The sequence below is a fragment of the Eubalaena glacialis genome, chromosome 12 (genome assembly GCF_028564815.1).
Source record: "Eubalaena glacialis isolate mEubGla1 chromosome 12, mEubGla1.1.hap2.+ XY, whole genome shotgun sequence".
NCBI lineage: Eukaryota > Metazoa > Chordata > Mammalia > Artiodactyla > Balaenidae > Eubalaena > Eubalaena glacialis.
In genome coordinates, this window is record NC_083727.1 from 48,691,324 (window position 1) to 48,715,140 (window position 23,817).

Genomic DNA, 23,817 nt, shown 5'->3' on the forward strand with positions numbered 1-23,817 from the left:
AAGGAGAAAACTAAACAGACAAAAAAGAAAATCCCAGTTTGCATAGTTATTACACTCTAAAGGAGCAAGTCAGATGATAAAAAGTAAATAAAATATAGATAGATAAACTGTGTCAGATGGAGATAAGTGATATGGGGCAAAATGAAGCAAGAAAAGCAACGGAGAGTGCCAGCTATGTGTGAGGTGGGGAAGGGGTTTGAAATTTAATAGAGTTGTTGGGGAAGCCTCACTGAGAAGGTGACAGTTGAGCAAAAACCTGAAAGCAGTAAAGGAGGGAGCCAAGGTAAAACGGGAGAGGGGAAGAGCGTTCCAGGCAGAGGGAATAGCAAGTGCCAATGTCCTGTGACAAGAGTGTCGCTGACATGTGTGTTTGGAGCAAAGCAAATACAGGGAAAGTATAAAAGAAGACATCAGAGAGCTATGGGCTGGGCAGGGCATGAGCCAGATTATGGAGGGTCATTTAAAGCAGCGGTCCCCAAACTTTTTGGGACCAGGGACTGGTTTCGGTTTCGTGGAAGACAATTTTTTCACGGCCGGTGGGGGGGAGGGAGGAGGGGAGGGGGGATGGTTCAGGCGGTGATGCAAGTGATGGGGAGTGATGGGGGAGAGGCAGATGAAGCTTGACTCTCTCGCCTGCCTCTCTCAGCTCCTTCTGTGTGGCCTGGTTCCTAACAGGCCGTGGACCAGTACTGGTCCACAGCCCAGGGATTGCAGACCCCTGATTTAAAGGACCTGCTAAGCATGTCTGGTCTTTCTTCTAAAATGGGGAGTCAGTGGAGGGTTCATTTTGTTTTGTTTGTTACTCACTAGCTGGGCAACCTTGGGCAAATCAATTAACCTCAGGTTCCTCACCTGTCAAATGAGGACAGTAATAGAATAATATTACCTATTCCAAGCATGATTGTAAAAATTTTCTTTGTTATGGTAAAATATACATAATGTAAAATTAATCATTTTAACCATCATTAAGTGTGCAGTTAAGTGGCATTAAGTACCTTCACATTGTTCAACCATCACCACTATCCATCTCCAGAACTTTCTCATCATCACAAATTGGAACTCTGTACCAATTAAACAATAACTCTCCATTCCCTCTTAGCCCCTGGCAACCATTGTTCTACTTTCTACCTTCATGATCTTACTATTCTAGGTACCTCATATAAGTGGAATAATACAATAATTGTCGTTTTGTGAGTGGCTTATTTCACTTAGCATAATGTTCTCAAGGTTCATCCATGTTATAGCATGTATCAAAATGTTCTTCCTTTTTACTCTTCCGCCATCTTGCCCCTCCCCTCCAAAATGTTCTTCCTTTTTAAGGCTCAGTAATATTCCATTGTCTATATATACCACGTTTTGTTTACCCATTCATCTATTGATGGACACAGGTTGATTCCACCTTTTGGCTATTGTGAGTAATGCCGCTATGAATATGGCTGTACAAATATCTTTTTGAGTTTCTGTTTTCAATTCTTCTGGTTATATACATACCCAGAAATGGAACTGCTGGATCATATGGTAACTCTACATTTAATTTTTTGAGGAATCACCATTGTTTTCGTAGTGGCTGCATCATTTTACATTCCCACCAGCAATGCACAAGAGATCCAATTTCTCCACATCCTTGTCAACACTTGTGATTTTCTGTGTGTGTGTGTTTTTAAATAATAGTCATTCTAATCAGTATGCAGTAGTATCTCATGGTTTTGATTTAGGGTTCCCTAGTGATCAGTGATGTTGAACATCTTTTCATATGTTTATTGGCTATTTGTCTATCTTCTTTGAAGAAATATCTATTCAAGTCCTTTGCCTGTTTTTTAATTGGGTTTTTTGTTTTTTTGCTGTTGATTTGTAAGAGTTCTTTATATATTCTGGACATCAAAACCTTATTCGATATATGGTTTGCAAATATTTTCCCCCATTTTGTAAATTGCTTTTTCACTCTCTTGATGATGTCTTTTGATGCAAAAAAGCTTTTAATTTTGATGAAGTCTAATTTATCTGTTTTTTTCTTTTGTTTCCTTTGCTTCTGGTGTCATATCCAAAATATCATTGCCAAATCCAATATCATGAAGAATTCCCCCTATGTTTTCTTCTAAGAGTTTTATAGTGTTAGCTCTTATGTTTAGGTCTTTGATCTACTTTGAGTTAATTTTTGTATATGGTGTGAGATAAGGTCATTGGAGTGTTTTGAACAGAGGAGAAACATGATTTGGCTTCCATTTTTTAAAGATCACTGGCGGCTGTGTTGGGGCCAAAGTGCTGCCAGCTGTGCTTTATTCAATTCTTTCACATACCAACAGCTGGATTCCCAAACCACATCTCAGTATGCTTTTATAACTTCTCAGTCACATCTTTGTTCAACAATTGTCCAAATAATTTGATGCTACTTTTGCATAAGTATGTGCATAGCTCCCCCCCTCCCCGACCCAACAAAAACCCTAACCCATTATACGGGGGATAGAAAGATGACTATTTTCCTCTACAATAATATTATGCTTTTATTATTATTTACTTCTTGAAGTTGCATTCAACAAGTATTCATTGCCTGTACTACTAGCCAGACACTTTCCTAGGTTGAGGAGTTATAGTGGTGAGAAAGGCAGATCTTATGCTCATGGAGCATACATTCTTGTCATGCATTAAAAAAAATTGACCTAATGAATAAATGGTCCTCATAGCCAAGGATTACAAAAACAATAATTAAATCAACTCTTGAAAAAAAAACACCCTTTCTAGTCTCGGTTATACCTAAAAAGTCTATTGAGACATCAAAACCAATGTCAATACAACTGGTAAATAATTCATAGAAAACTGTGCTACTCAAACACAGATGTTTATTTTTCCTGTGGCCGTAGTCAGCAAACCATATCCATGAATTCATTCAGTCCTACTTTGTTTTAAATTCAGAAACTACTATGTGCCATGCACTGTTCTGGGAGCTAAATGAATAAGAACACGGTGTGAGCTGACATGAGAGAGGAGGGCAGAGGCCAGATTGTGGAGGGCCATATAGGCCCCTGGAAAGAGTACGCCTGCTTAGAACATGGTCCAGGGTTAAATGATTTCAGGTGTGTTCTACAGTGTGTCATGGTGGCTCTCAACCCAGCTGTGCATTATAACTACCTAGGAGTTTTTTTTTTTTTTTGGCTACGTTGGGTCTTCGTTGCTGCGCACAGGCTTTTTCTAGTTGCAGCCAGCAGGGGCTACTCTTCGTTGCTACTCTTTGTTGCGGTGCGTGGGCTTACTGTGGTGGCTTCTCTTGCTGCGGAGCACAGGCTCTAGGTGCGCGGGCTTCAGTAGTTATGGCACATGAGCTCAGTAGTTGTGGCTCACAGGCTGTAGAGCACAGGCTCAGTAGTTGTGGCGCCCGGGCTTAGTTGCTCGGGCAACTAAGTTGTGAGATCTTCCCGGACCAGGGCTTGAACCCGTGTCCCCTGCATTGGCAGGTGGATTCTTAATCACTGCACCACCAGGGAAGTCCTACCTAGGAGTTTTTTAAATGCCAATTCCTGGGTCCCACCCTCAGAGATCCTAATTTAATTGATCTGGGGTGGAGCCAGGCCATCACTAGCTTTTAAAGCGTCCCTAAGGGATTCTAAAACAAAGCTAGGGCTGAGAACCAGTGCTGTGGAATTTTGTGGCTGCATTTACCTACTCATCCATGTATCAAAGAAGCCTAGGGTAGCTGTTTTCTTTGAAAATAACTTTCATTGCTTTATTTTTTTCCTTATAACCAAAGTAACATCTGCTTATTGTAGAATAATACATAGAAAAGAAAAACGTCACCCCAAATCCCACTTCCCAGAGATTTCTTCTATCAACATTTTGGTGTATTTTCTTTTTGTGCATTTGTTTGTGCTCTTTGTCCTCTAAATGGTATCCAACTTCTTTCATCATTTAATACTGTACCGTAAAGACCCATCCAGTGTCAGAACGGAGGACTATTTTGCCCCTGCCTGCAGGTAAACTCTCAGCCCTCCACACACAGAAATGGGATAGTTCTGTTTAGGCAAGTATGTTTGCTTGACTCTTAATTTTCATTTTTTAAAAAAGGACCTTAGTCTTAATCTCTACCTGACTGATTATCCAATCACATCTCTCTGTCCTTCACCAACAACAGAAGGTACCCATACTCAGGGACTTGCCTTGAATTCTTTCACATACTTTTCAAAAGCCTGGTTGACAGAGATATCTATAGAGGATTGCCTGAAGGACACGAGTCTTTTTATTCCTCTGGGTACTCTAAAATGTGTCCTTGCAGTGTGCCAGACCTTGGAGGATTGCATACATAAAGCACACTATTTTAACTCCTTGTAAAAATGCTTTTACAGGATTGAACCTCAGCTGTATATCATCAGTCTTATTGGCATCATAAGAAAGTTCTCTGAAGTTTGTCATCATAACTATTATGAAAGTAGACACATTATTATGCTGGATATCATTTACCTTTATCACTCGGTGTTCCTTTTATAAGAATCTAAAAGTGCTCAGGAAAAGAACCACAATTTCTATATATTAATCTCATGCACCTCGTTACTCTTAATTTTTTTGTCTCCATTTTCCTTTGGCAGTCAGGAAGCTCGGTAAAATGGTACCCCAACTAGCAATTATGTCTTACCAGGGTATGCAGTCATGCATTTCCTCTTAACTCTGGCTTTATGATATCTCTATCCTCATTTTCCCTTCACCTATTTTCTCTTCAACTATTGATTTTAACTTTTTATGTTGGGTATATTTTTGAAGTCTTTGTGGGAGTGTGGAAGGGAGTGGGAAGAAAACAAGAAAGAGAAGATAAAGAAAATATAAAAGGAAGAAGAGAGAGAGAATGGTGGGAGGGGAAGAAGAAGGCAGGCAGAAAGGCAATAAAGGGCAGCCTAATAAATAGTGTCAAAGCTGGGCCACAGGAGTCTTAAGGGGGAAGATATCACCTTGTGTCCGACTGTGCTGAACAGTGATGGCCTGAAGAAGTCAATGATAATACAAGCTCTTGCAGAGAGCCTGCCCTCTGCAGGGCCCTCTGCCAGGTACTTTAAATGCATCACCTCATTCAACCTTCATAGCAACCCTTAGAGAAAGGCACTGTCTCAGATCTTAAAAAAACCAAAATGCCAGGGATATAGAGAGGGGAAGTAACTTGCCCAAGTTCACACTGTGAGTGGTGAAACTGTTTTTTTTTTTTTACATCTTTATTGGAGTATAATTGCTTTACAGCGGTGTGTTAGTTTCTGCTGTATAACAAACTGAATCAGCTATACATATACATATATCCCCATATCCCCTCCCTCTTGCGTTTCCCTCCCACCCTCCCTATCCCACTCCTCTAGGTGGTCACAAAACACCGAGCTGATCTCCCTGTGCTATGCAGTTGCTTCCCACTAGCTATCTATTTTACATTTGGTAGTGTATATATGTGTGAAACTGGTTTTTAATCCAGATCTGTTTGCTAAACACCACAAGCCTACAGATTAAGGCTAATATGACTCTTAAAAATGGACTGTTGAACTCTTTCAGAGAAATCAAAACTCCAGCCAAGTGACCTTTCCTTTTTAACAGTCCCTTACTTTACCATCATCTTGGGGTGTGTGCGTGTGTGTGTGTGTGTGTGTGTGAATGTGTGTGTTATAAAGGATGACTTTCCCCTTCTTCCATCTATTTCCGTCTCCCAAAGAAATGTACTTACATTGAAAATAAGATCAGGAATGGGAGGGAAATAGGACAGACTTGCTGGCAGGAAGAGCAAGCAGGAAAGCCAAACGGACAAAGGGAAAGCTGACAAGACAGAAGGAAAAGAGTGAAGGATGGGCGAGCAGACGGGAAGAGGCTCTTGCAAAGAACTGAAACCCTGACTGAAGGCCAGGGAAAAAACAAAGACGATCTTGGCAGCAAGCCTGGCGTAAGAAGTGGCAACTAGAGCTAAAATAACAACGAGGCGCTCAGGAAAACATGAAGTTCTAAGGAGAGAAAGAGCGAAGGCTTTTTCACCCCCTCCTCCCACCTCTGGGTCCACAGCACAGGACCAGGGTGGATGAGGCGCAATGGGGAGCACAGCGCCTGCCCTAAGCCCTCAACACCCCCTTCATAACCCAACTCTTACATTTTCAAAAATTGGAGAGCTCGAGGTTTCCATTTTTAGTAAAGAGAATTTTTTCCTTTTATCTCCAATTACGCAGTTGTTCTACAGAATCGTAATTTCCCAACAGCTCAAAGATCCAAGTAAAACTCAGTATTTTTTTAAAAAAATCTCTAAATCCCTGAGGGAGCTTTACACTAATGCACAGATGAAGATGGATTTGTGGCCTCTCGGATGCTGACTGACAGCTGCGCCGTGCAAAGCGAGGCTCCGTTCACAAGTGCACTGATGCTCCGCACGGGGCTTAGTGGTTCCATTAGCAGGAAAGTGGAAACTCATCGTTTTCCTCTGGGTAAGGGACATAATCTCTACTTCAACTAGGTCTTTTTAAAAATTATCCAGGTCACAACACAGATGGCCATAGTGGCAAAATATTCCATTCAGGAAAGCACCCAAAAGCCCAGCATTTATACCCTGAATGAAGATAATGACAATTCTTTTTTCTCCCCTCCAATGTTTTATTTTGAAAAAGGTCAAACCTACAGGAAGGTTGCAAGAAAAGTACAGTGAATATCCATATACCATTCAACTAGATTGGCCAATTGTTAATATTTTGCCACATTTATGCCTTATCTCTGTGTGTGCATGATACCTATACATACACACATAATTACACGCTCATTTTTTTGCAGAATCTTTGAGCCTTTAAAGAGTTGTTTGCTGATGTTATAATCCTTTGCTCCAAATACTTCAGCATATATATTCTAATAACAAAGACACCCTCTTTCATAATCACGGTACAATTACCATATTCATAAAAATTCACAATTGACAATTGACATAATACTATTATCTAATAATATACAGCCTACATTCAAACTTCTCCATTTATCCCAATAATATTCATCACAGAGGAGTTTGCCCTCCCAACCCAGGATCTTAACAAGAAGCAATCATTATATTTGGTTGTCATGTCCCTTTAGTCTCCTTCAACCTAAAGGAATCCCTCAGCCTTTAAAAAAAAACTCTTTCATGATACTGACATTGTTTTAAGAATCCAGGCCAGTTATTTTGCAGAATGCCCTCAATTTTCATTTGTCTATTTGTTTATTCACGATTAAATTCATGTTAAATACCAGAAATACTGTTAGTTTGAATCAAGTGAAACTGTCATTTTTAAAGACCAAAACCAGTCAAATATCAGCAATTTAACGTGGTTCAACTTAACGCATAAGGAATATTGTGTCCTTATTATACCACGTCAAGGACACATGATGCTTATTTGTCCCGTTATCAGTGATGTTTGATCCTGTGATTAAAGTGGTATCCACTAAATTTCTCTATTGTAAAGGTATCTTTTTCCTCTTTGTTATTACTAAGAACTCTATTATTAGGGGATCCTTTGAGACTATGTAAGTATTCTGTTTCCCAGTGGTCTTTTGTCCAGTTATTTTATCATTCATTGATGATTCTTGCCTGAATCTATTAATACTATGGTGGATGTAAAATGGTGTCTTCCCGTTTCTATCATTGCTTCCACATTTGTTAGCTGGCATTCTTCTGTAATGTGCTTTACCTTCCCACTGTTTACAAACTTTTCAGTTAGTAAGGACTCATGGATTAAAGGTTTTATCTATCTATTTATTTATTTAGTAGAAAAGAAAAAGTTTAATGAGGAACAACACATTAACATAGTCTCAAAGTATATTCCCACAAATTATTTGAAAAATTACTATTTTCTCCTTGTAATTAACAAACAACAAGGATTTACTGTATAGTACAGGGAACTATATTCAATGTCTGGTAATAACCTATAATAGAACTTACCAAGTCCTTCTTGTTTTTCTAATGCCCGTACACATTCCTCCTACAACGTATATTATATACTTTGTCAAATGTAAGTTTACATGTCCTGAGAGGCAGTTCCAGAACCAGTCATAGAAGTGAGATTTTTAGTTTTTGCATTTGGTCTGAACTTCCCATCTTTTTTAAACATCTTAAGTCAGTTTCCTAAATTTGGTTAACTTTTATTGGGAAACTATTCTTGGTTGTCACCACTTTGTTGCTATCTGTAGTTAGACGTGATGGAAGTACGTGATGGAGGGGAAAGCATGGGCTTGGGAGCCTCATGGGTTTGGATTGAATCCGGGCTTTGCCTCTTAATGGTTACGCAAGCTTGGGAAAGTTATCTTACCTCTCTAAACTTCCATTTCCTCAACTTAAAAAAAAAAAGAGAGAGATTCTGATCCCTGACAGAGGGTGGTTGTGGGTATTCAGGAATGCTGTATACAAAGTGACCAGTTCAGTATCTGGCATATAGGAAGTGCTCAACTAAGTGGTAGTTATTATTAGTACTATTAATGTCTTTTTTTCCCCACACTTACGTTTCTTTGCAGGTTTTACCCATTCTTAATTTTACATCTCCCAAATGATTTTTCTACAAATGTATAATTTTGTACGTCTCCAAAGTGAAAAGTCATTTTACTCTTTCTTATCCATCTTTTTAATTTAGGTCCTTTTGCATCTAATCGACTCTTCTTGGTGTTGCATCCCCTCCTAACCCGCAGCATCTGCAAACTTCATTTAAACCATATTTCTTTCATTTCTTTGCAAAATTTATAATCCTGAGTTCATTTTATATTCTCCTTATCCTCTTCCAGAAACATCCTCTTCCAAAAAATTCATTTATAGTCACCCTATATTTAGTTAGGAAGTTTCTTTCCTCCCTCTCACTTGCTTTTCTCTCTCCCTCTCTCCCCCCCCCACCCCCGCCACCTCTCTTTCTCCTGCCCCCTCTCTCTCTTTCCCTCTTTTTGCTTTTCTTTCTTTCAGGTGATAGGTACGTTTTGGAGTACCTGCTAGGCCAGACAGTGTACCAGTAGGTTCCCTGACCTCAGTCTAGTAAGAAACAGGTACATAATTCAAGGTAGACCAAATATTACAAAGTTATAAAGTGACTAGGAAATATAAAGGAGAAAGAAAGGTAGAATGAGTAAAAGCTGGACATTTGGTGTCTTGGAAGATAATTGGTAAAAGTTTAAAACCAAACTCTATTCTAATCTAATCTCAAATAAAGTTAAAATTTTCATCTAACACTGCAGGTTCACCAGGATTACACATATTCAGGGACACACTGTACACATAAGTGCCACATTCAATTTCTAATGCAGAAAAGTCTATTGCTATCATTTAACCCTTCCATACAAGACTTAGAACACTGCGTCTGATGCTATAAATAGTAAAAAAAAAAAAAAAAAAAAAAATCCTGGGTAATTTTTTCTGAACTATCTTCCAATTTACTCTTCTCTTTTTATCTTCATCTATTATTTTTAACCCATATGATGAGCTTTAAACTCCAATTGTGTTTTTTCTAGAAGTTCTCCATGGTTCTTTTTCAAAATTGTTTGGCTATTCTTTGAAATTTCTTATTCTATGTAGGTATTTTCAAGCTTGTCTTTTATTTCTTTAAACGTAGTAAGCATGGTGGTTTTATATTCCTTGAATAATAATCCATTATTTGAAGCCTTTGTAGATTTGTTTCTCCTGTCTGTTTTCCTTCTTGGTGCCAATTTCCTTGGGTGCTTAGTTATTTTTTTTACAGTGAGCAGCTCATTTTTCATGGAAACTTATTTGTGGGACTTCTTTGTGGCCTATTATGAAGAAGTTTTCATCCAGAGAGAATTTCTTGTTACTTCTACCCAGCTGCCTGAGGTCGCTGCCATTCCCAGACCACTTTAATCTAAATTTAGGCTTGAAGTTTTTTAACTACCCAAATGATATGAAATTTGTGCTAAAAAAATGCACCAGGGCAGATTTTTGTGGGCTAAGATGTGTCCCTTCTGACACTGGCTCTTCTCAGGACCAAAGCCACTTTTCTTACAGTTCACTGGAGGTAGGGGTAGGAAGGATACATTCATTTCTGATTGACCCCTCCCCTGAGGATGTAGCCCTTTGGGGGTCCCAGTTTTATGAGCAGGGTCTCCCATTAGATAATCCCCTACCTTAGATAGGCCCTAGTCTTTGTTTTATGTCCTCTCAGTCTTGGACCATTAAAACAAATCCAAGTTTGCTGGGTTCAGCAGTTTTTGGCAAATAACTTAAGGGCAAAAATAGTTTTCCTCTCAGATTGTTTGCCTTCACTAAGATTGGCCTGATCACTTTTTACAATATTTTTAACCCTTTTAGGCTTTTAAAAACATTTTAAATTTTGAACTATCAAGATTTTCTGGTTTCTTTTAATGGGAGTGTGCAAATCCCTCTAAGAAATAGAACTCTAAATCCACAGTAACTGCAGCAACTTCTCAGACATCACAGGATCATTCAATTTTTAAAAATCACAAAAAACTACTTGCTTAAAAGTTTTCCATCCCTAAATATTCCAAGTTGTTTACTTTCAATTATAAAACCTCTTATTTAAAATACATTCAATAATCTCAATAATAGGTGTGTGCTCTGGCAAATCCTGGAAGATAAAACTTTTGACACTGATGGTTTATATGCGTGTAATCTTTATGATAAAATCTAAACTTCCTAGGAGAAGCAGAGAATAAAGTATGTTGGGTGGTTACATTTTTTGGCTAATAATGGTTAAGCCAAAAATGGTCTTTTTGTTTTATTTTTATTATTAAAATTGTCTTAAATATGTACAATATACATTAGTTAAATATGCAAAATACAGTTTAATGATTCAGATTCTTATAATATTACTGTTATTAAAAACTCTCAAAGGTATTTTACACCCTTTATTTATTCCAAAGTAGCCTCTAGAAGTTGTTCCAGAAAAGTTAAAGTATACATTTAATATACAAACCCATCTAATGTTTACTTGCTATCTGTCTATTTGTCATCCAAGTCAAAAGGTGAGAGACAGCAAATAGTGTTTGATTAATTCAGGCTAGTAAATTAGGTGTGCTTCAGTTAATTCTGGTTTTTATTTCCAAACAATTCTTATTTTTCACATGGTGAAAATGGCCGGAATTACCCGTCTTCCACAGACAGGCAAACAGAATGTTACCGATTGATGCAAGTAGTAAATGATCAGATCAATGTTTAGGTGGTGGAACTGTGCTTTTATTTCCCCTGATACAACTTTGGAGGGAAATTCAATCATTTTTAAAACCCTGAAAGAAGGCTTCGGTGGTAATTCAACTGGCAAGAAAATCCAACATATAAGCAGTGGAGTAGGACTTGGGAAATCCTCCGACTCAGTGGATTTATTCAACAATTATTTACTGTGCACCTACCTTGGAGACTATGTGAAACAGTGTATATACACAGTAAACAAGACAGAGTGTCTGCCCTCCAGGAACTTTGTTTCCTAAGGCAGTCTAAGACCCTTGGAGGTAGCAGTGGGGACAATAGCTTTCCTTCTCCACCACTTTCCTTCCCCGTCATCTTCTGTTGGTCTCAGCAATTGCCACTGCCCCATTGTAAGCTAGGGTGCGGTTTTGGGGAATATGATGGGAGCTGGGAGGCCCCCTCACCCCAGCATCCGCCTTGTTGACCAGGGTCCCAGCCTGGTCCCAGGCATGCAGGATCTTAGTTTCCTGACCGGGGATCGAACCTGCACCCCTGCAGTGAAAGTGCGGAGTCCTAACCACTGGACCACCAGGGAATTCCCTTGGTTCCATTTCCTCATCACCTTCTCTGGACGTCTGTCCTATGCCTCATTCCAGAGCTCACACACTGGAACCCAGTAGTACCTAGGTCAGGCTTTATTCTGAAATATGGATGCTTATATGATGGTCTTATGTAGCACCCAAGGCTGCAGAGGTCCTCCTGACAGAGAAGTTCCATCCTCAGATGAGTTTGCAGGGGTTGATATCAGTGAGAAGGCTAAAGTAGAAGAATGTGAGTGGACTTATAAGCACACAGGAGACACATCCTGGGGATTCCTAAAAATAACTGGGGGGGAGATTCACCTGGGAAGCTGAGGTCCTTATCTGTCAGTGAGAGCATCAAACCAGCAAAAGGTAGGCTTTTATGGTTAAGGCAATCTCATTGTTATCCAAAGCTAGTGAAAACTGAAGACATTCAGGACACATATGTTGTCTCCCTGACTCCAAAATGCAAATCAAAAAGAGAAAAAAGGGATTGGAGAGAACCATGGAAAATCCTCAGAGAGAGCCTTTTACTCTCAAATTCTCTTCTAAAAAGCCACACAACTGCTTCACAGTTGGGCATATGGGAATGAAGTTACAAGATTGAGTAGGCTCTGTCCCACAGTGGGTCTTAGAGGAAAGGACTAGGTAAGAAGGGACAGTGTTAGGAAATCAGAAGAAGTGGGCAGCCTTGTTCTGGATGAAGTCAGAAAAAAGCAGGCATTTACTAGGACCAAGAAATATGCCCAGACTTATTTATGCCAGTGGGCATCCTGGACTCCCACCCCCAACTCTCCCCTCAACAGTAACTTATGCCATCACCACCCCTGCAGGCTCATGCTCACCCCTTCATCCACACACCACCTCCTCCCACTTCATTTTAACCCAACAAACAATTCACGAATTTTAGTATCATGACTCTCAACCTTGGCTGCATATTAGAATTACCTGGGGAGATTTTTAAAACCCCAGTGCCCAGGCCAATTAAATCAGAAGTGAAACCCAGGCATCAGTAGATTTTAAAGCTCTCCTGGTGATTCCCCTGTACAACCAAAGTTGAGAACCTCTGTTTTAGGAACACAACTTATTAATAATAAACTGAATACTGCCTAGCTTTTCTTCAAAAGCAGACTGTCAAAAAGGAAAGCAGACTGGTGGGAGAGGGTACAGGAGGAATATAGAGAGTAGAATTTTGTATCAGTAATGAAGACAGTGTGTGTGTATCACCCATGTGTTCTATGAAGAGCTCATTCAAATTTAGAACAAAAACATTGGGATCTTACAAAGGAAATGCACAAAGGTCATGAACAATTCACATAGAGAATTACAAACAGTAAACAAACACAGAAATATCCTTTTTGCTGATAATCAAAAAACCTAAATTAAAAGCAATCTTGAGTTTTCATGTTATAACCACTAACGTAAGAAGAAAAAGATTAAATGACACTTAATTTTGATGAGATTGCAGTGAAACCAATATGCTCACAAATTGGTTTTAAAAAGCTCTTTCTGGGTAGCAGATGGCAGCATGAAAAATATTAGAAAGGTGTATGGGCCCATGGACTACTAGAGGTTTATTTTCAGGAGGTATTTAAACTGAAGCAAAAATATCGTAAATCAACTGTACTTCAATAAAAAAGCAAATACAGAAAATAAACTGAAGCAAAAAGAAATACACCTGACAACAATCTCTGCAACAAATTCTAAATAGCAAAAAAAAGGAAACAACCTAATTTTGCAACTTCAGGGTAATGGTTTAATAATTCATGGTATACCAGCACCTCAGAACGTTATGCAGTCATTAAGCTGACAACTATGAAGACTGAGAGGAAATGTGGAAAAAAACTCTCCCTTGAGGGGCCTGTGCCCCAGGCTCAGCACAGCCCCTCTGCACAGCACTCTGCCTGCCGGGCCAATCTGAGGAGGAAGCTGTAATTTAACCTGATTTCCCAGCTTCCACTGAGAGACCACCGGATGTAGCTCCTGTCAGCTCTGTTCATGTCCATCAGCACGGGGAGCCCAGCCTCCTGCCGCCTGGGCTCTTATCCCCAGAGCTCTGAAAGTCCCCTCGTCTCACTGAGCCTTCTATCCCCACCCCCAAAGCCCTGCAGTCTGTCCTCTGGAACCCATGAGGTGTGATCAGCAAGCCCCCTGTGTCCCCAGCTTCATCTCTGAGCCTTACCTTGTCATCCTAACTCAGCGGTTAGAAAGCATTTTAGCAACTGGAAATGATAGTTGCCAAAATGACTGGATGCTGCTTCTGCCAGGGGGTAGGATTTGCTGCAGTGAGCACAACAGTCCCTCACAAGGAGGAATTGCTCTGTATCCTGCCAGATGAGCACGTAACTTAGGAAACCGTTTATAATCATCTGAAGCTAGAATTTAACTCTATTCTATATAGAAACCCCAAGTATTTTTCATACAGTGGTAATATACGTTGAATTTTGCAGAAATAAAACTTCCATGTTAAACTGGGGGAACACTATGCTTTGTTTTGTGCACCTTCGAAGAGTTGGGCAACATTTTGGAAAATCGCATCCGGGAAGGCAACACACCTCTTACGGTCTGCCTGTACCACAGTCGTGTTCACAGTGTTCCCTTAATGGGTCCAAATAGTGAACAACTTCATTAGGCCTTTTAGCGGAGCCATGACCAAACACTTTTACATGTCAAAATGAAATTATCTTATTGTTAAGTTACTTTCCTTTTTATCTTTGTATTATGTTACAGCTAGGGAGTTACAGAATATCTGTTATAAAAGGGGAACATTTGTTTTAATCAATATTTTTTTTTATTGAAGTATAGTTGATTTACAATGTTGTGTTAATTTCTGCTGTACAACAAAGTGATTCAGTCATACATGTATATACATTCTTTTTTAATATTCTTCTCCATTATGGTTTCTCATAGGTTATTGAATATAGTTCCCTGTGCTATACAGCAGGACCTTGTTGTTTATCCATCCTGTATATAATAGCTTACATCTGCTCACCCCAACCTCCCACTCCATCCCTCCCTCGGCCTCCTCCCCCTTGGCAACCACCAGTCTGTTCTCTATGTCTGTGATTCTGTTTCTGTTTCATAGATAGGTTCATTTGTGTCATATTTTAGATTCAACATATAAGTGACATCATACAGTATTTGTCTTTCTCTAAAAGGGGAGCACTGAGTCTAGTAGGAATGAGCATGAAGCTTCCTGTGTAGCTCTTGCAAGTGGAGACTGTTGTTCCTCCATCCTCTCACACAGAACCTCAAGCTGGTCCTCCATCGCTGCCTCCACAGCATGTCTGCTATCTTCCCTATTAAAAATCTCAGTTCTTTCTGAAGAACATGTCATCAGACTATAGCACCCATGACCCCCCAGCCTCGATGCTCTCAACCACTGACTCCCAGGTCACTACCCTTCATTTATTGATTTTTAACATGTGGCTCAACTGTCTTCCTTTCTACCAACCCTTCTGTCATCATTCCTGGAAACCTCAACCTCTATGAGGACAGTCTACCACCGTCCTGGCTTTGCAGGTTCTTCCTCTCTTCACTTCTGAAAACATTTTCCCACCCTACCTTAGCCACCTACTACCATGGTTATATCTCAGTCCTCATCACCACCAGTGAGGGCACCACCTCTAATATCTCAAGTTAAAGCCTCCACTCTCTGAGTACTGCTTGTCCTTCCAGCTCACTCATTCTAGTGTCCTCCCCGCAACAAGTCTTACGCCCCACTGGGACTCCTGATTCATTGGACCCATCATTGCTCTGCTCTTTCTCCCCCTGCCCACATTTCTGCCCCCGTCCATGTCTTTACCTTTGTCCTTACTGTTGACCAAGTTTTGATCCCATGATACACGATTTTACACAAACACACACCCCTATATCTATATCCATACCCATACCTCCTTTGTTGCTTGCCCTGTTCATTTTATTGTCTGACAAAGTTCCAACCACGTTAAACACTCTACTTCCTGCTGAGTGTAGCTAAGAAAAACACATCATCTTTCAAAATGGTCTAACTTTATGACAAAAACTTTCAAGTAGGGGTTAGGCTTGTTCACACTGATAATATAATCCTAAAAGATGTCTCTAGGGAGTTGACCTTCTCACTGTCTAAGGGCAACTCTGTCACATTTTCTCAAATCACTAACACCATCCTCCTCTCCTCACCCTCTGGTGATGACCTGAACTTTTATTTCACCGATCGAATAGACCAAATTTGATGAGAATCACTTCATCATTCCGCTAATAAATCTAACAACCTATCTGCATCTGCAGACAGTATACATATTACATATTTACTAATATAAAATAGATGAACTGTCCATATTCTCAGACCAACCCTCCACTTGAGCACTGAGTCTCATCATTCCCATCACTTCTCACCTGCTTACAACCTTCTTCCCCCAAATTATACCTCCTCTTATGAATCACCATTTTCTCTTCTCATTCCCAAAGTCTGCACACTTCCTCTTATACGTGCCCCACCCTTAACTGCATCCTTTTCCAGCTCCCACACTATTTCTCTGCTCCTGCTCACAGCAAACTCAAAAGTTGTCCCTACATGATGTCTCCATTTCTTCACCTCTCATTCTGTCTGTAATGCATCTTATCAGTATTTCACCCTCACCACAGCACTGAAACAAATCTTATTAAGGTTGCCAGCGACCTCCATTTGGCTAAACCCAATGGACGATTCTCTGTCTTCAGTCTTATTCCACCTCTCAGGAGCATTTTACCACATCCATCATGTCCTTCCTTCTTAAAGCATGTTTTCACTGCTTCTAGGATACTACACTATCCTGTTTCTTCTCCTGTCTTACTGGCCACCCATTCTTAGTTCCCTTTACTTCACTTGTTGCTTCTCTTCTGCTCAATCCCAAAATCTCCTGAGCTTAGTTCTAATCTCTTTGTCTTCTATCTACCTGATATCTATGGCTTTAAATATCACCTACAAGCTGATGACTCTCAGTTTATATCTCCAGCGCCAACTCTTCTCCGGGGTTCAGATGCATATCTCTCAGTACTTATTTGGCATCTCAAACTTAGCATGACCAACAGGAAATGCTTGATGCTCCCACCCCCTCCCCTGTACAGTCCGCTCTTTCACGACTCTTCCTAGTCACCTTTAATGGCACTGTCATCCACCCAGTTGCTCAGATCAAAAACCGAGGAGTCATCTCGAACTGATCCCTTTCCCTCATCCTCACATCCAATCCAACAGCAATCCTCTGACTCTACTTATTTTTCACTGTGGGAAATACAAACATGTAGCATCTATCTGTTGTCAAAGTTACTCTTGTGAATGTGCGCCACTGACTGAGGCGCAGACCACAAGTGAATCCAGCCAATCAGAACTCACCAAATCCCGACCACTTCCAGACACTCTCAAAGTGTTTATTACCCAGCTGTTTCAGTTGTCTGTTGCTGTATAACAAACCACCCCAGAATTTAGCGGCTTAATACACAACAGTTGTTTATGTGCTCCCTATTTGGCAGATTGGGCAGCTCGTGGTGGAAATCTCTGATCCACAGGGCAACCACTGGGGAGCCAGCTGGAGCTGTAGGGTCTACCCCTACCATGGTTTCACTCACAGGCCTGGCAAATTGACATTGACCACTCAGCTGAGGTTATTGGCTGGTGACCTCAATTCTCCCTTATGTGGGCTTCTCCCCAAATCTTCTTGGATTTCCTCACAGCAGAGTGAGTTCCAAGAAGAAGGAAAGAGAAGTTGTCAGCCCTCTTAAAGAGTAGGTCTGAAATTGGTACGGGGTCACTTCTGTTGTACTCTATTGGTCAGTCACAGGGCAGCCAAAATTCTAGGGAGTGGATAGACTCTACTGCCTAGTGAGGGGCAGTGACAAAGAATTTGTAGCCATCTTTAATCCACTGCACCAGCCTTTTAAACAATATAACTGATCTGTAGTTGATTTGGTTCTTTAGAAACAGTGGTGTGCTGGTAAATGTTGAACAGCTGACTGGAGGGAAAGGGGCAGCAGGTGTTGATTGACAGTATTTGCCAATTGCCATGGTGTAAACTCCCCCACCATGACTGATTTCAGGCTACAAATGATGACGTCGACAAACACAGAGTTGGGAAGAAACGCACGCAATTGGCTCTTACAAGCCAGTACAAGCTAGCTCCGGGAACAACACTGACCAACTGAAAAAGAAAATTCTGCATGGTTGTCCAGACAGTAAATGGTTATTGAGGGCCTACTATGTATGAGGCATTAGGAAGAGAGGTGACCAAAACAGATCTGAAATCTGCCCTCATGGAGCTTGCATTCTAGTATAGGAGTCAGATAATAAGCAACAACGTATTTATTGAATACTATAATGATAGGTGCTATTGTGGAAATAAAACAGGGCAAAGAGGAGAGAGTGGGCAATACTCTTTTAACATAGGGTAATCAGAGAAGACCTTTCTGAGGAGGAGACATTTAAGTAGGTTAGCAACCAATAACAGCAGAAGCTAACTTTTATATAGCACTTTCTATGTGCCATGAACTCTTTTGATCAGATTACATATATTAATTTATGAATTAAATTCCATAAGAAAATGTCCTAAGTAAGGACAAATTTAATTCAATAAAAGATAATGCTATAGCCCTTCAAACATATGTCTAGAGCAGAAGAAAACATTTGAAATAGGTAATGCAAAAAGCCAAAAGCTGGCAACTTGGGAAGAACGTGATTTGCATTTGACTCTCACCCAATCCCATTAACTGTGGTACCACCTGTGGTAGGGAACGCAGTTGTGAGAGGACAATCTCAAGAGTGTGTGAGAGGGGAGACAAGATTTACACTCATGCGCTGAGGCCATTTAGGAAAGGGTTTACAAACTGTCTTTAATTGTGATATCATGGCCTTCCCAACAAGGGCTGTATCCGAGAGAAATGCCATAAACGTGTGGTGTGTTTTATGGTCCAGACATCTTCACATTTATCCTCAAAACCACTCCATGAAGGAGCTAGGGCAAGAAATAACCCTTTTTCACAGATTAGGCATCTTGGACTCACTAAACAAGAGAGGACTTTTTCTGGCTCTAAATCAAATTAATTCAATAAATACGTATTGAGTGCCTGTGATGGATCAGGCATGGTGAGGGTGCTGGGGGAGAATCCTTCCCTCCCCACTTCCCCACCAGCCATCCACAGCCCTGGGAACATGGCAGTTGTGATGCCACACTCTCACTGGCTCCACACACGTATGAGGGTAACATACCCCCACTGATGTCTATTTCAGGCAGAGGAAGGAGGCAGGGAGAAGTGAGACCCCTTCTGGGCATAGCAGTAGATTTGGAATCTCACACATTCCTGCCTTAAGCCCCCTCTTTCAGCAAGAAAGAGCAGAAACAATCCATCCCTGACTTTTTAACTTCCCCATCTGTAAAGCAATCTCAAAACTAATTGCCCTTAAAACTGAAAATCTTTCTATAATACTATATACCAAAATACAGATTTTGTACTCACCATTTTTTAAATCCTAAGAGATCTCCTCTCCCTAAATACATGCTGTCATTGCTCTCAATTAAACGAGTAAGAGCTGGAGCAGGCGAGAGAAACCGTGCTCCCTGGCAGAGCCCTGGGGCTGATGAAAGCATTGACTCAGTGGGTCAGAGAAACACGTCCCCAGAGACACCATCTAAAAACACACTGAGAAATCTGAGTTGAACCACGTGTCAGAAGACCCATTGAGCCTTTTAAATGGTTAAGGGAAGGCTGTGATCAGCAGAGGGAAGGGCAGCTGAAAGATCAAAGGCTCCACAGAGCAAAAGACAGCCCAAGTCGGCGGTGAACAATAACTTGTTTTCTTCCTTAAGGAGCAAAACATGCTAGGGCTAAAGCCAGAGTGAGTACATTCAGGCTTTATCAAATGGCGCAGGAAACGCGTATGTGGTTATGGGAGTGAGGGAGAGGCGCAGTAAAAAACTTGTTTATATGGTCCATAAAGATTCATTAAATCTGTCTTGAACTATGAGGGAAATGACTGGAATTAGGGTCTCCAGTTTACAGCCAAAGGAACCGGTGTGAAAGGAGTAAATTGCTGAAACACTGTTAAGTAGATGAACAGAAGCAGAAAAGAAAAAAAAAAAAATCCCAAATATCTTATTCCCCTGGACTGTCCATCAGAGAACATATCCTTTACCTTAAAATGATGGTTATCTAGTTACTTTCAGCCTGGGGAAAGACCTGAAAAGTGGCAAAATGCCTGATCTATAGGCTCTCTTGGGAAAGGAGTAGGGTTGATAAGAGATTTTCCTATCAGTGGAAGACCAAGATTGACTTTCAGCTAGGAATCCAGCCAATTTAGTACTTCTTTCCTATTGTGAAGAAATACTATATATGGACACACTAAGCTTTAAAGAAACTGGTTAGAGGGGAAAGATAAAGCAAAACCCAAGTGTAGAAAGGCAGACAAGTAGGCTCAGTTGGCTGGGTTTCTATCCAAATCCACCTAATTATGCATGTGGCTTGGCTGGCAGTTTGACATCAGCTAGGCTTGTCCCCAGGCACCCAGGCTAAGCCTGCAACCTCCAGTCTGCATGGGGTGGGTGCAGAATAAACCTTGTATAAGCAACCCAGGTTTTCTGTCCTTGTGCCCAAAGGAGAATGCTCCCCAAACTGGAGTGTACACTTCTTTTTAGAATTGCTCCTTCTTTGAATGTCCAAGATCCAGTTACTCTTTGTTCCTGCTTACACACAGCTTAACACAGTCTCTCCTCCCTCCCCTAGACCTCATCCTCTTCCTTTTTCCAATGACCCCACCCAGAAAGGACTGTATTTCATTGTCTGTAACTAACTCAGTCATGTTTCCTGCACCAAGGATATTACAAAAAAAAAAAAATTCTACTACTTGGTGGCATTTACAGGAACATCTGAAAAGAAATCTTGTGGACCTCAGTCTTGTTCTCCTTTCCAAGCAAGCAAAGCCAAGAGGGACTTTCTTCATTATGGGGTGAATTTTACAGGCATGCATCTTCCCTCTGCTGTTTTCTCTTCCCTCCTTCTCCTATTTCACTCCCAGCCCCACCCTCAAGCTGCAGAGTGAAAAGGGAGCTTACTGTCCATGCCTTCCTCCATACAGTCAAGGATGGAGGGTGACAGGCCACTGCAGACTGGGAGTCCATGCATGGGCAGATTCCCAGGCTCTGGATGGTGTCCATGGCCTGCCCCTCTTCCTCTGTGTCAATCATCCCCTTCTCCCCCGCCAAGCCAGCTGTCTGCACCTGGACATCTCTGTCACTCTGCTCCCTCACTCTGCCTGGCCAGAGGCCACATTGGCATGGTTCCTGCTGGGGTCTGTACTCTGCTGTGGGCAGCCAGCTGGAACTGGGTGGGGGTGGGGAGGACACCAGTGCCCGAAGCAGCAGACCATGCCCTGGCTTCACCTAGCTTTTTACCTGGTGTAAACAAATCTACAGGCTTCCAGGGAGCTTTCGGATGTGTGCTCTAACCAAATGAACAAGCGTATTGCAAAGTCTTTCTATCAGTGAACAATGTAGTTTGGGTTTACGTGAGTAGGCATATCTGTAGACCAAAGTCAATATTGTCATTCAACTAAATAATATCTTCAAAATGCAATTATAAATATTCAGCAAAAATAGTAGATTTTTTCAATAACCTTCAATTTATTTAAAGTTCCGAGACTTCCCAAAGTTCATTTAATCTCTCATGAGTTTTCACACAGCAACACTTTCAGGAACCAGAATTACAGTGTTTTTGCAGGTCACCCCAGTCTACACCCCATTTTGTTAAGGCTCCTTGGTTATAAGCAACAGAAAACCAAATCTACTGACGTAAGCAGAAAAAGGGAAATTGTTTGGAAGATGTCTGCATAGCTCATAGAACCAAGTGAAGAATGTGAAGGAAGGAAGGAACGAGGTGGTGCTGAGGTCCTCAGCTGCAGGAGGTCCCGGCCGCCTCACAATGCATTGCCGTGGCCCTGTGCCCTGTGCATTAATTTTCTATTGCTGCCATAACAAATTACCACAAATGCAGTGGCTTAAAGGAACATAAATTTCTTAACTCACAGTTCTGTAGATCAGAAGTCTGGCATGCCTCAACTGGGTCCTCTGCTGAAGGCCAAAGTCAAGGTGCCAGCCACGCTGGGGTCTTATCTGGAAGATTAAGGGGAGAATCTACTTCTAAGCTCACTCAGGTTGTTGGCTGAATCCACTTTCTTGTGATTATAGGATTGAGATTTCCACTTCCTCAATGGTTATCAGCTGGGAGACCTCATCAGCTCCTAGAAACCACTGCACTTTCTTCTCATATAGCCCCTTCCATCTTCAAGCCGGCAATGGGATGTCATATTCCCCTCGTTCTTCAAATCTCTCTGACTTCTGCTGCTTTGAAAGAACTAGATAATTAGATCAGGCTCACCCGGAGAATCTCCCGTCTTAAGGTCAACTCTGCCGCATAACATAACAACTGTGGGAGTGATAGCTCAACATCTCATCGTATTATAGGTTGGGGGGAGGGGATTTGAAATTCTGCCTGCCACACCGGGACTCAGCTCCCATAACTTTTTTTTTTAACATCTTTATTGGAGTATAATTGCTTTACAAGCTCCCATAGCTTTTAGTCTCTGTCTGTGTCACTCTTCACATTCTCAGGAGAGAAACTCTGATTGGCCAGTTTGGGTCAGGCGTCCACCACAATCAATCAACTATGACCAGGGGACATATAAGAGGGGTCAGCACCTGATATCAGTGGCTGTTCTGAGAGAGGGGAAGATTGTTGGGAGATGGGCATGGATCACAAGAGAAACCGTTGGAGGGGGACATAAGGAAGTGAAGCAAGGAGAGTCCCATGCGTAGCTGGCAGACAAGCCAGCCCAACGAGGTGAAGAGCCTCAGAGAAGCAGGAGCCTGGTTTATGTGCTCATATTTTGTCCTTGTATTTTCCACCGGGGTTAAAAACCTGTAATGTTCACACTATGCAAAATAGAACTGGGACTGGTTTGAGTTAACGAGTACATTTCTGAGAGCTATATGTTTTTCCTTGGGGATTTGTATGCTCCCCTATACTTCCCTCCAAGGGTTTATGACAGTACCCCACAAAGGGGGTCAGTGGAAAGCAGTCCAGAACCAAGCAAAAACCCTCTGGCTTTATTAGGGTATTTTCATGCCCTTTTTGCCACTTCCAAGAAAACCAGGATTTGGGGGGCATCATCCTGCTGATTTTAAAGACTAGAAAACTGAATCCCTGGGCAAAAGCAATGGTTCTCTTTGAGGTGAGGTTCTCCAAGGCTCTTGGAGAAAAGCCCTTAGGAAAATATCTGATAGATATTTTTCCTTATGGTAATGGTGACAAATGAATGCTTCACTTTTGTATAGTAGCACTTCATACTTTTCAAAGTAAGAAAAATCATTGAATTATATGCCTTGTTAGGCTCATTTGGGGAAAAAAATGTACAGTTGGCCACATTTATCAAGTGCCCACTTTGTGCAGAGTTCCCTGGGAGAATCAGAGAGATAGGAAAGAAGCAAAAAGACCTTGGGATACAGTGGAGGAAAGAGGACCAAAACAAATTATGCCTGGAACTGTGTTTTACTTAAAATGAAAGAGAGCCTCTCCAGAAGAAATGATACAAACCCTCTAAAATCACAAAATGAAATTAATTTGTATTAATTAAAGTTCATATGTCACACTGAACACAGTGGTTAGGATAACCTCAAATGGAATCACAGATCCAAGGCTTGTAGGAATGACTTTCTTTGTTTCACTTACTTCAGCTCTCACCACCAATCTGTTCCTCACATTCATCATTCTTACTACCTAGAAATTTTTCCCTCATTCCTTTAAACTGTTTTCCTTCTTGTCTTCAAAGCTCTTCTGAAATGACTTATTCCTTATACCTCTTCCCTTTGCCCACCTGTTCTTTATTATCCTCAACTCCCCAGTTACTCCCTGAGTACCAACCATAGGTCCCCCAGCAAGAAAAATGAGCACCATCTTATCTTAGGTAAGACAGACATAGGACAGTTCCACCAGCCCAGGGCTTGGTCCCATCCTGTGAGATGACCAGAGGGGTATTGAAAATATCTTCACTGATACTGGGTGGTCATTTTGTTTTGGTTTGCTTTTTGCCAATTTGAGAAACAAAAAAAAAATCATCTCATGTATTATGAGTTCCTAGTGATT

The 23,817-nt window shown here is 41.1% G+C and overlaps 1 protein-coding gene across 1 annotated transcript in view; it reads right to left on the reverse strand.

The window, feature by feature from the left end:
• The window catches only part of CCN6 (cellular communication network factor 6), a 135,475-nt gene that overhangs the window by 106,270 nt on the left and 5,388 nt on the right, over window positions 1–23,817 (reverse strand). Inside the window, 1 exon segment of the mRNA XM_061207209.1 lies at window positions 21,702–21,788. Coding sequence (XP_061063192.1) covers window positions 21,702–21,788 — 87 coding nt within the window.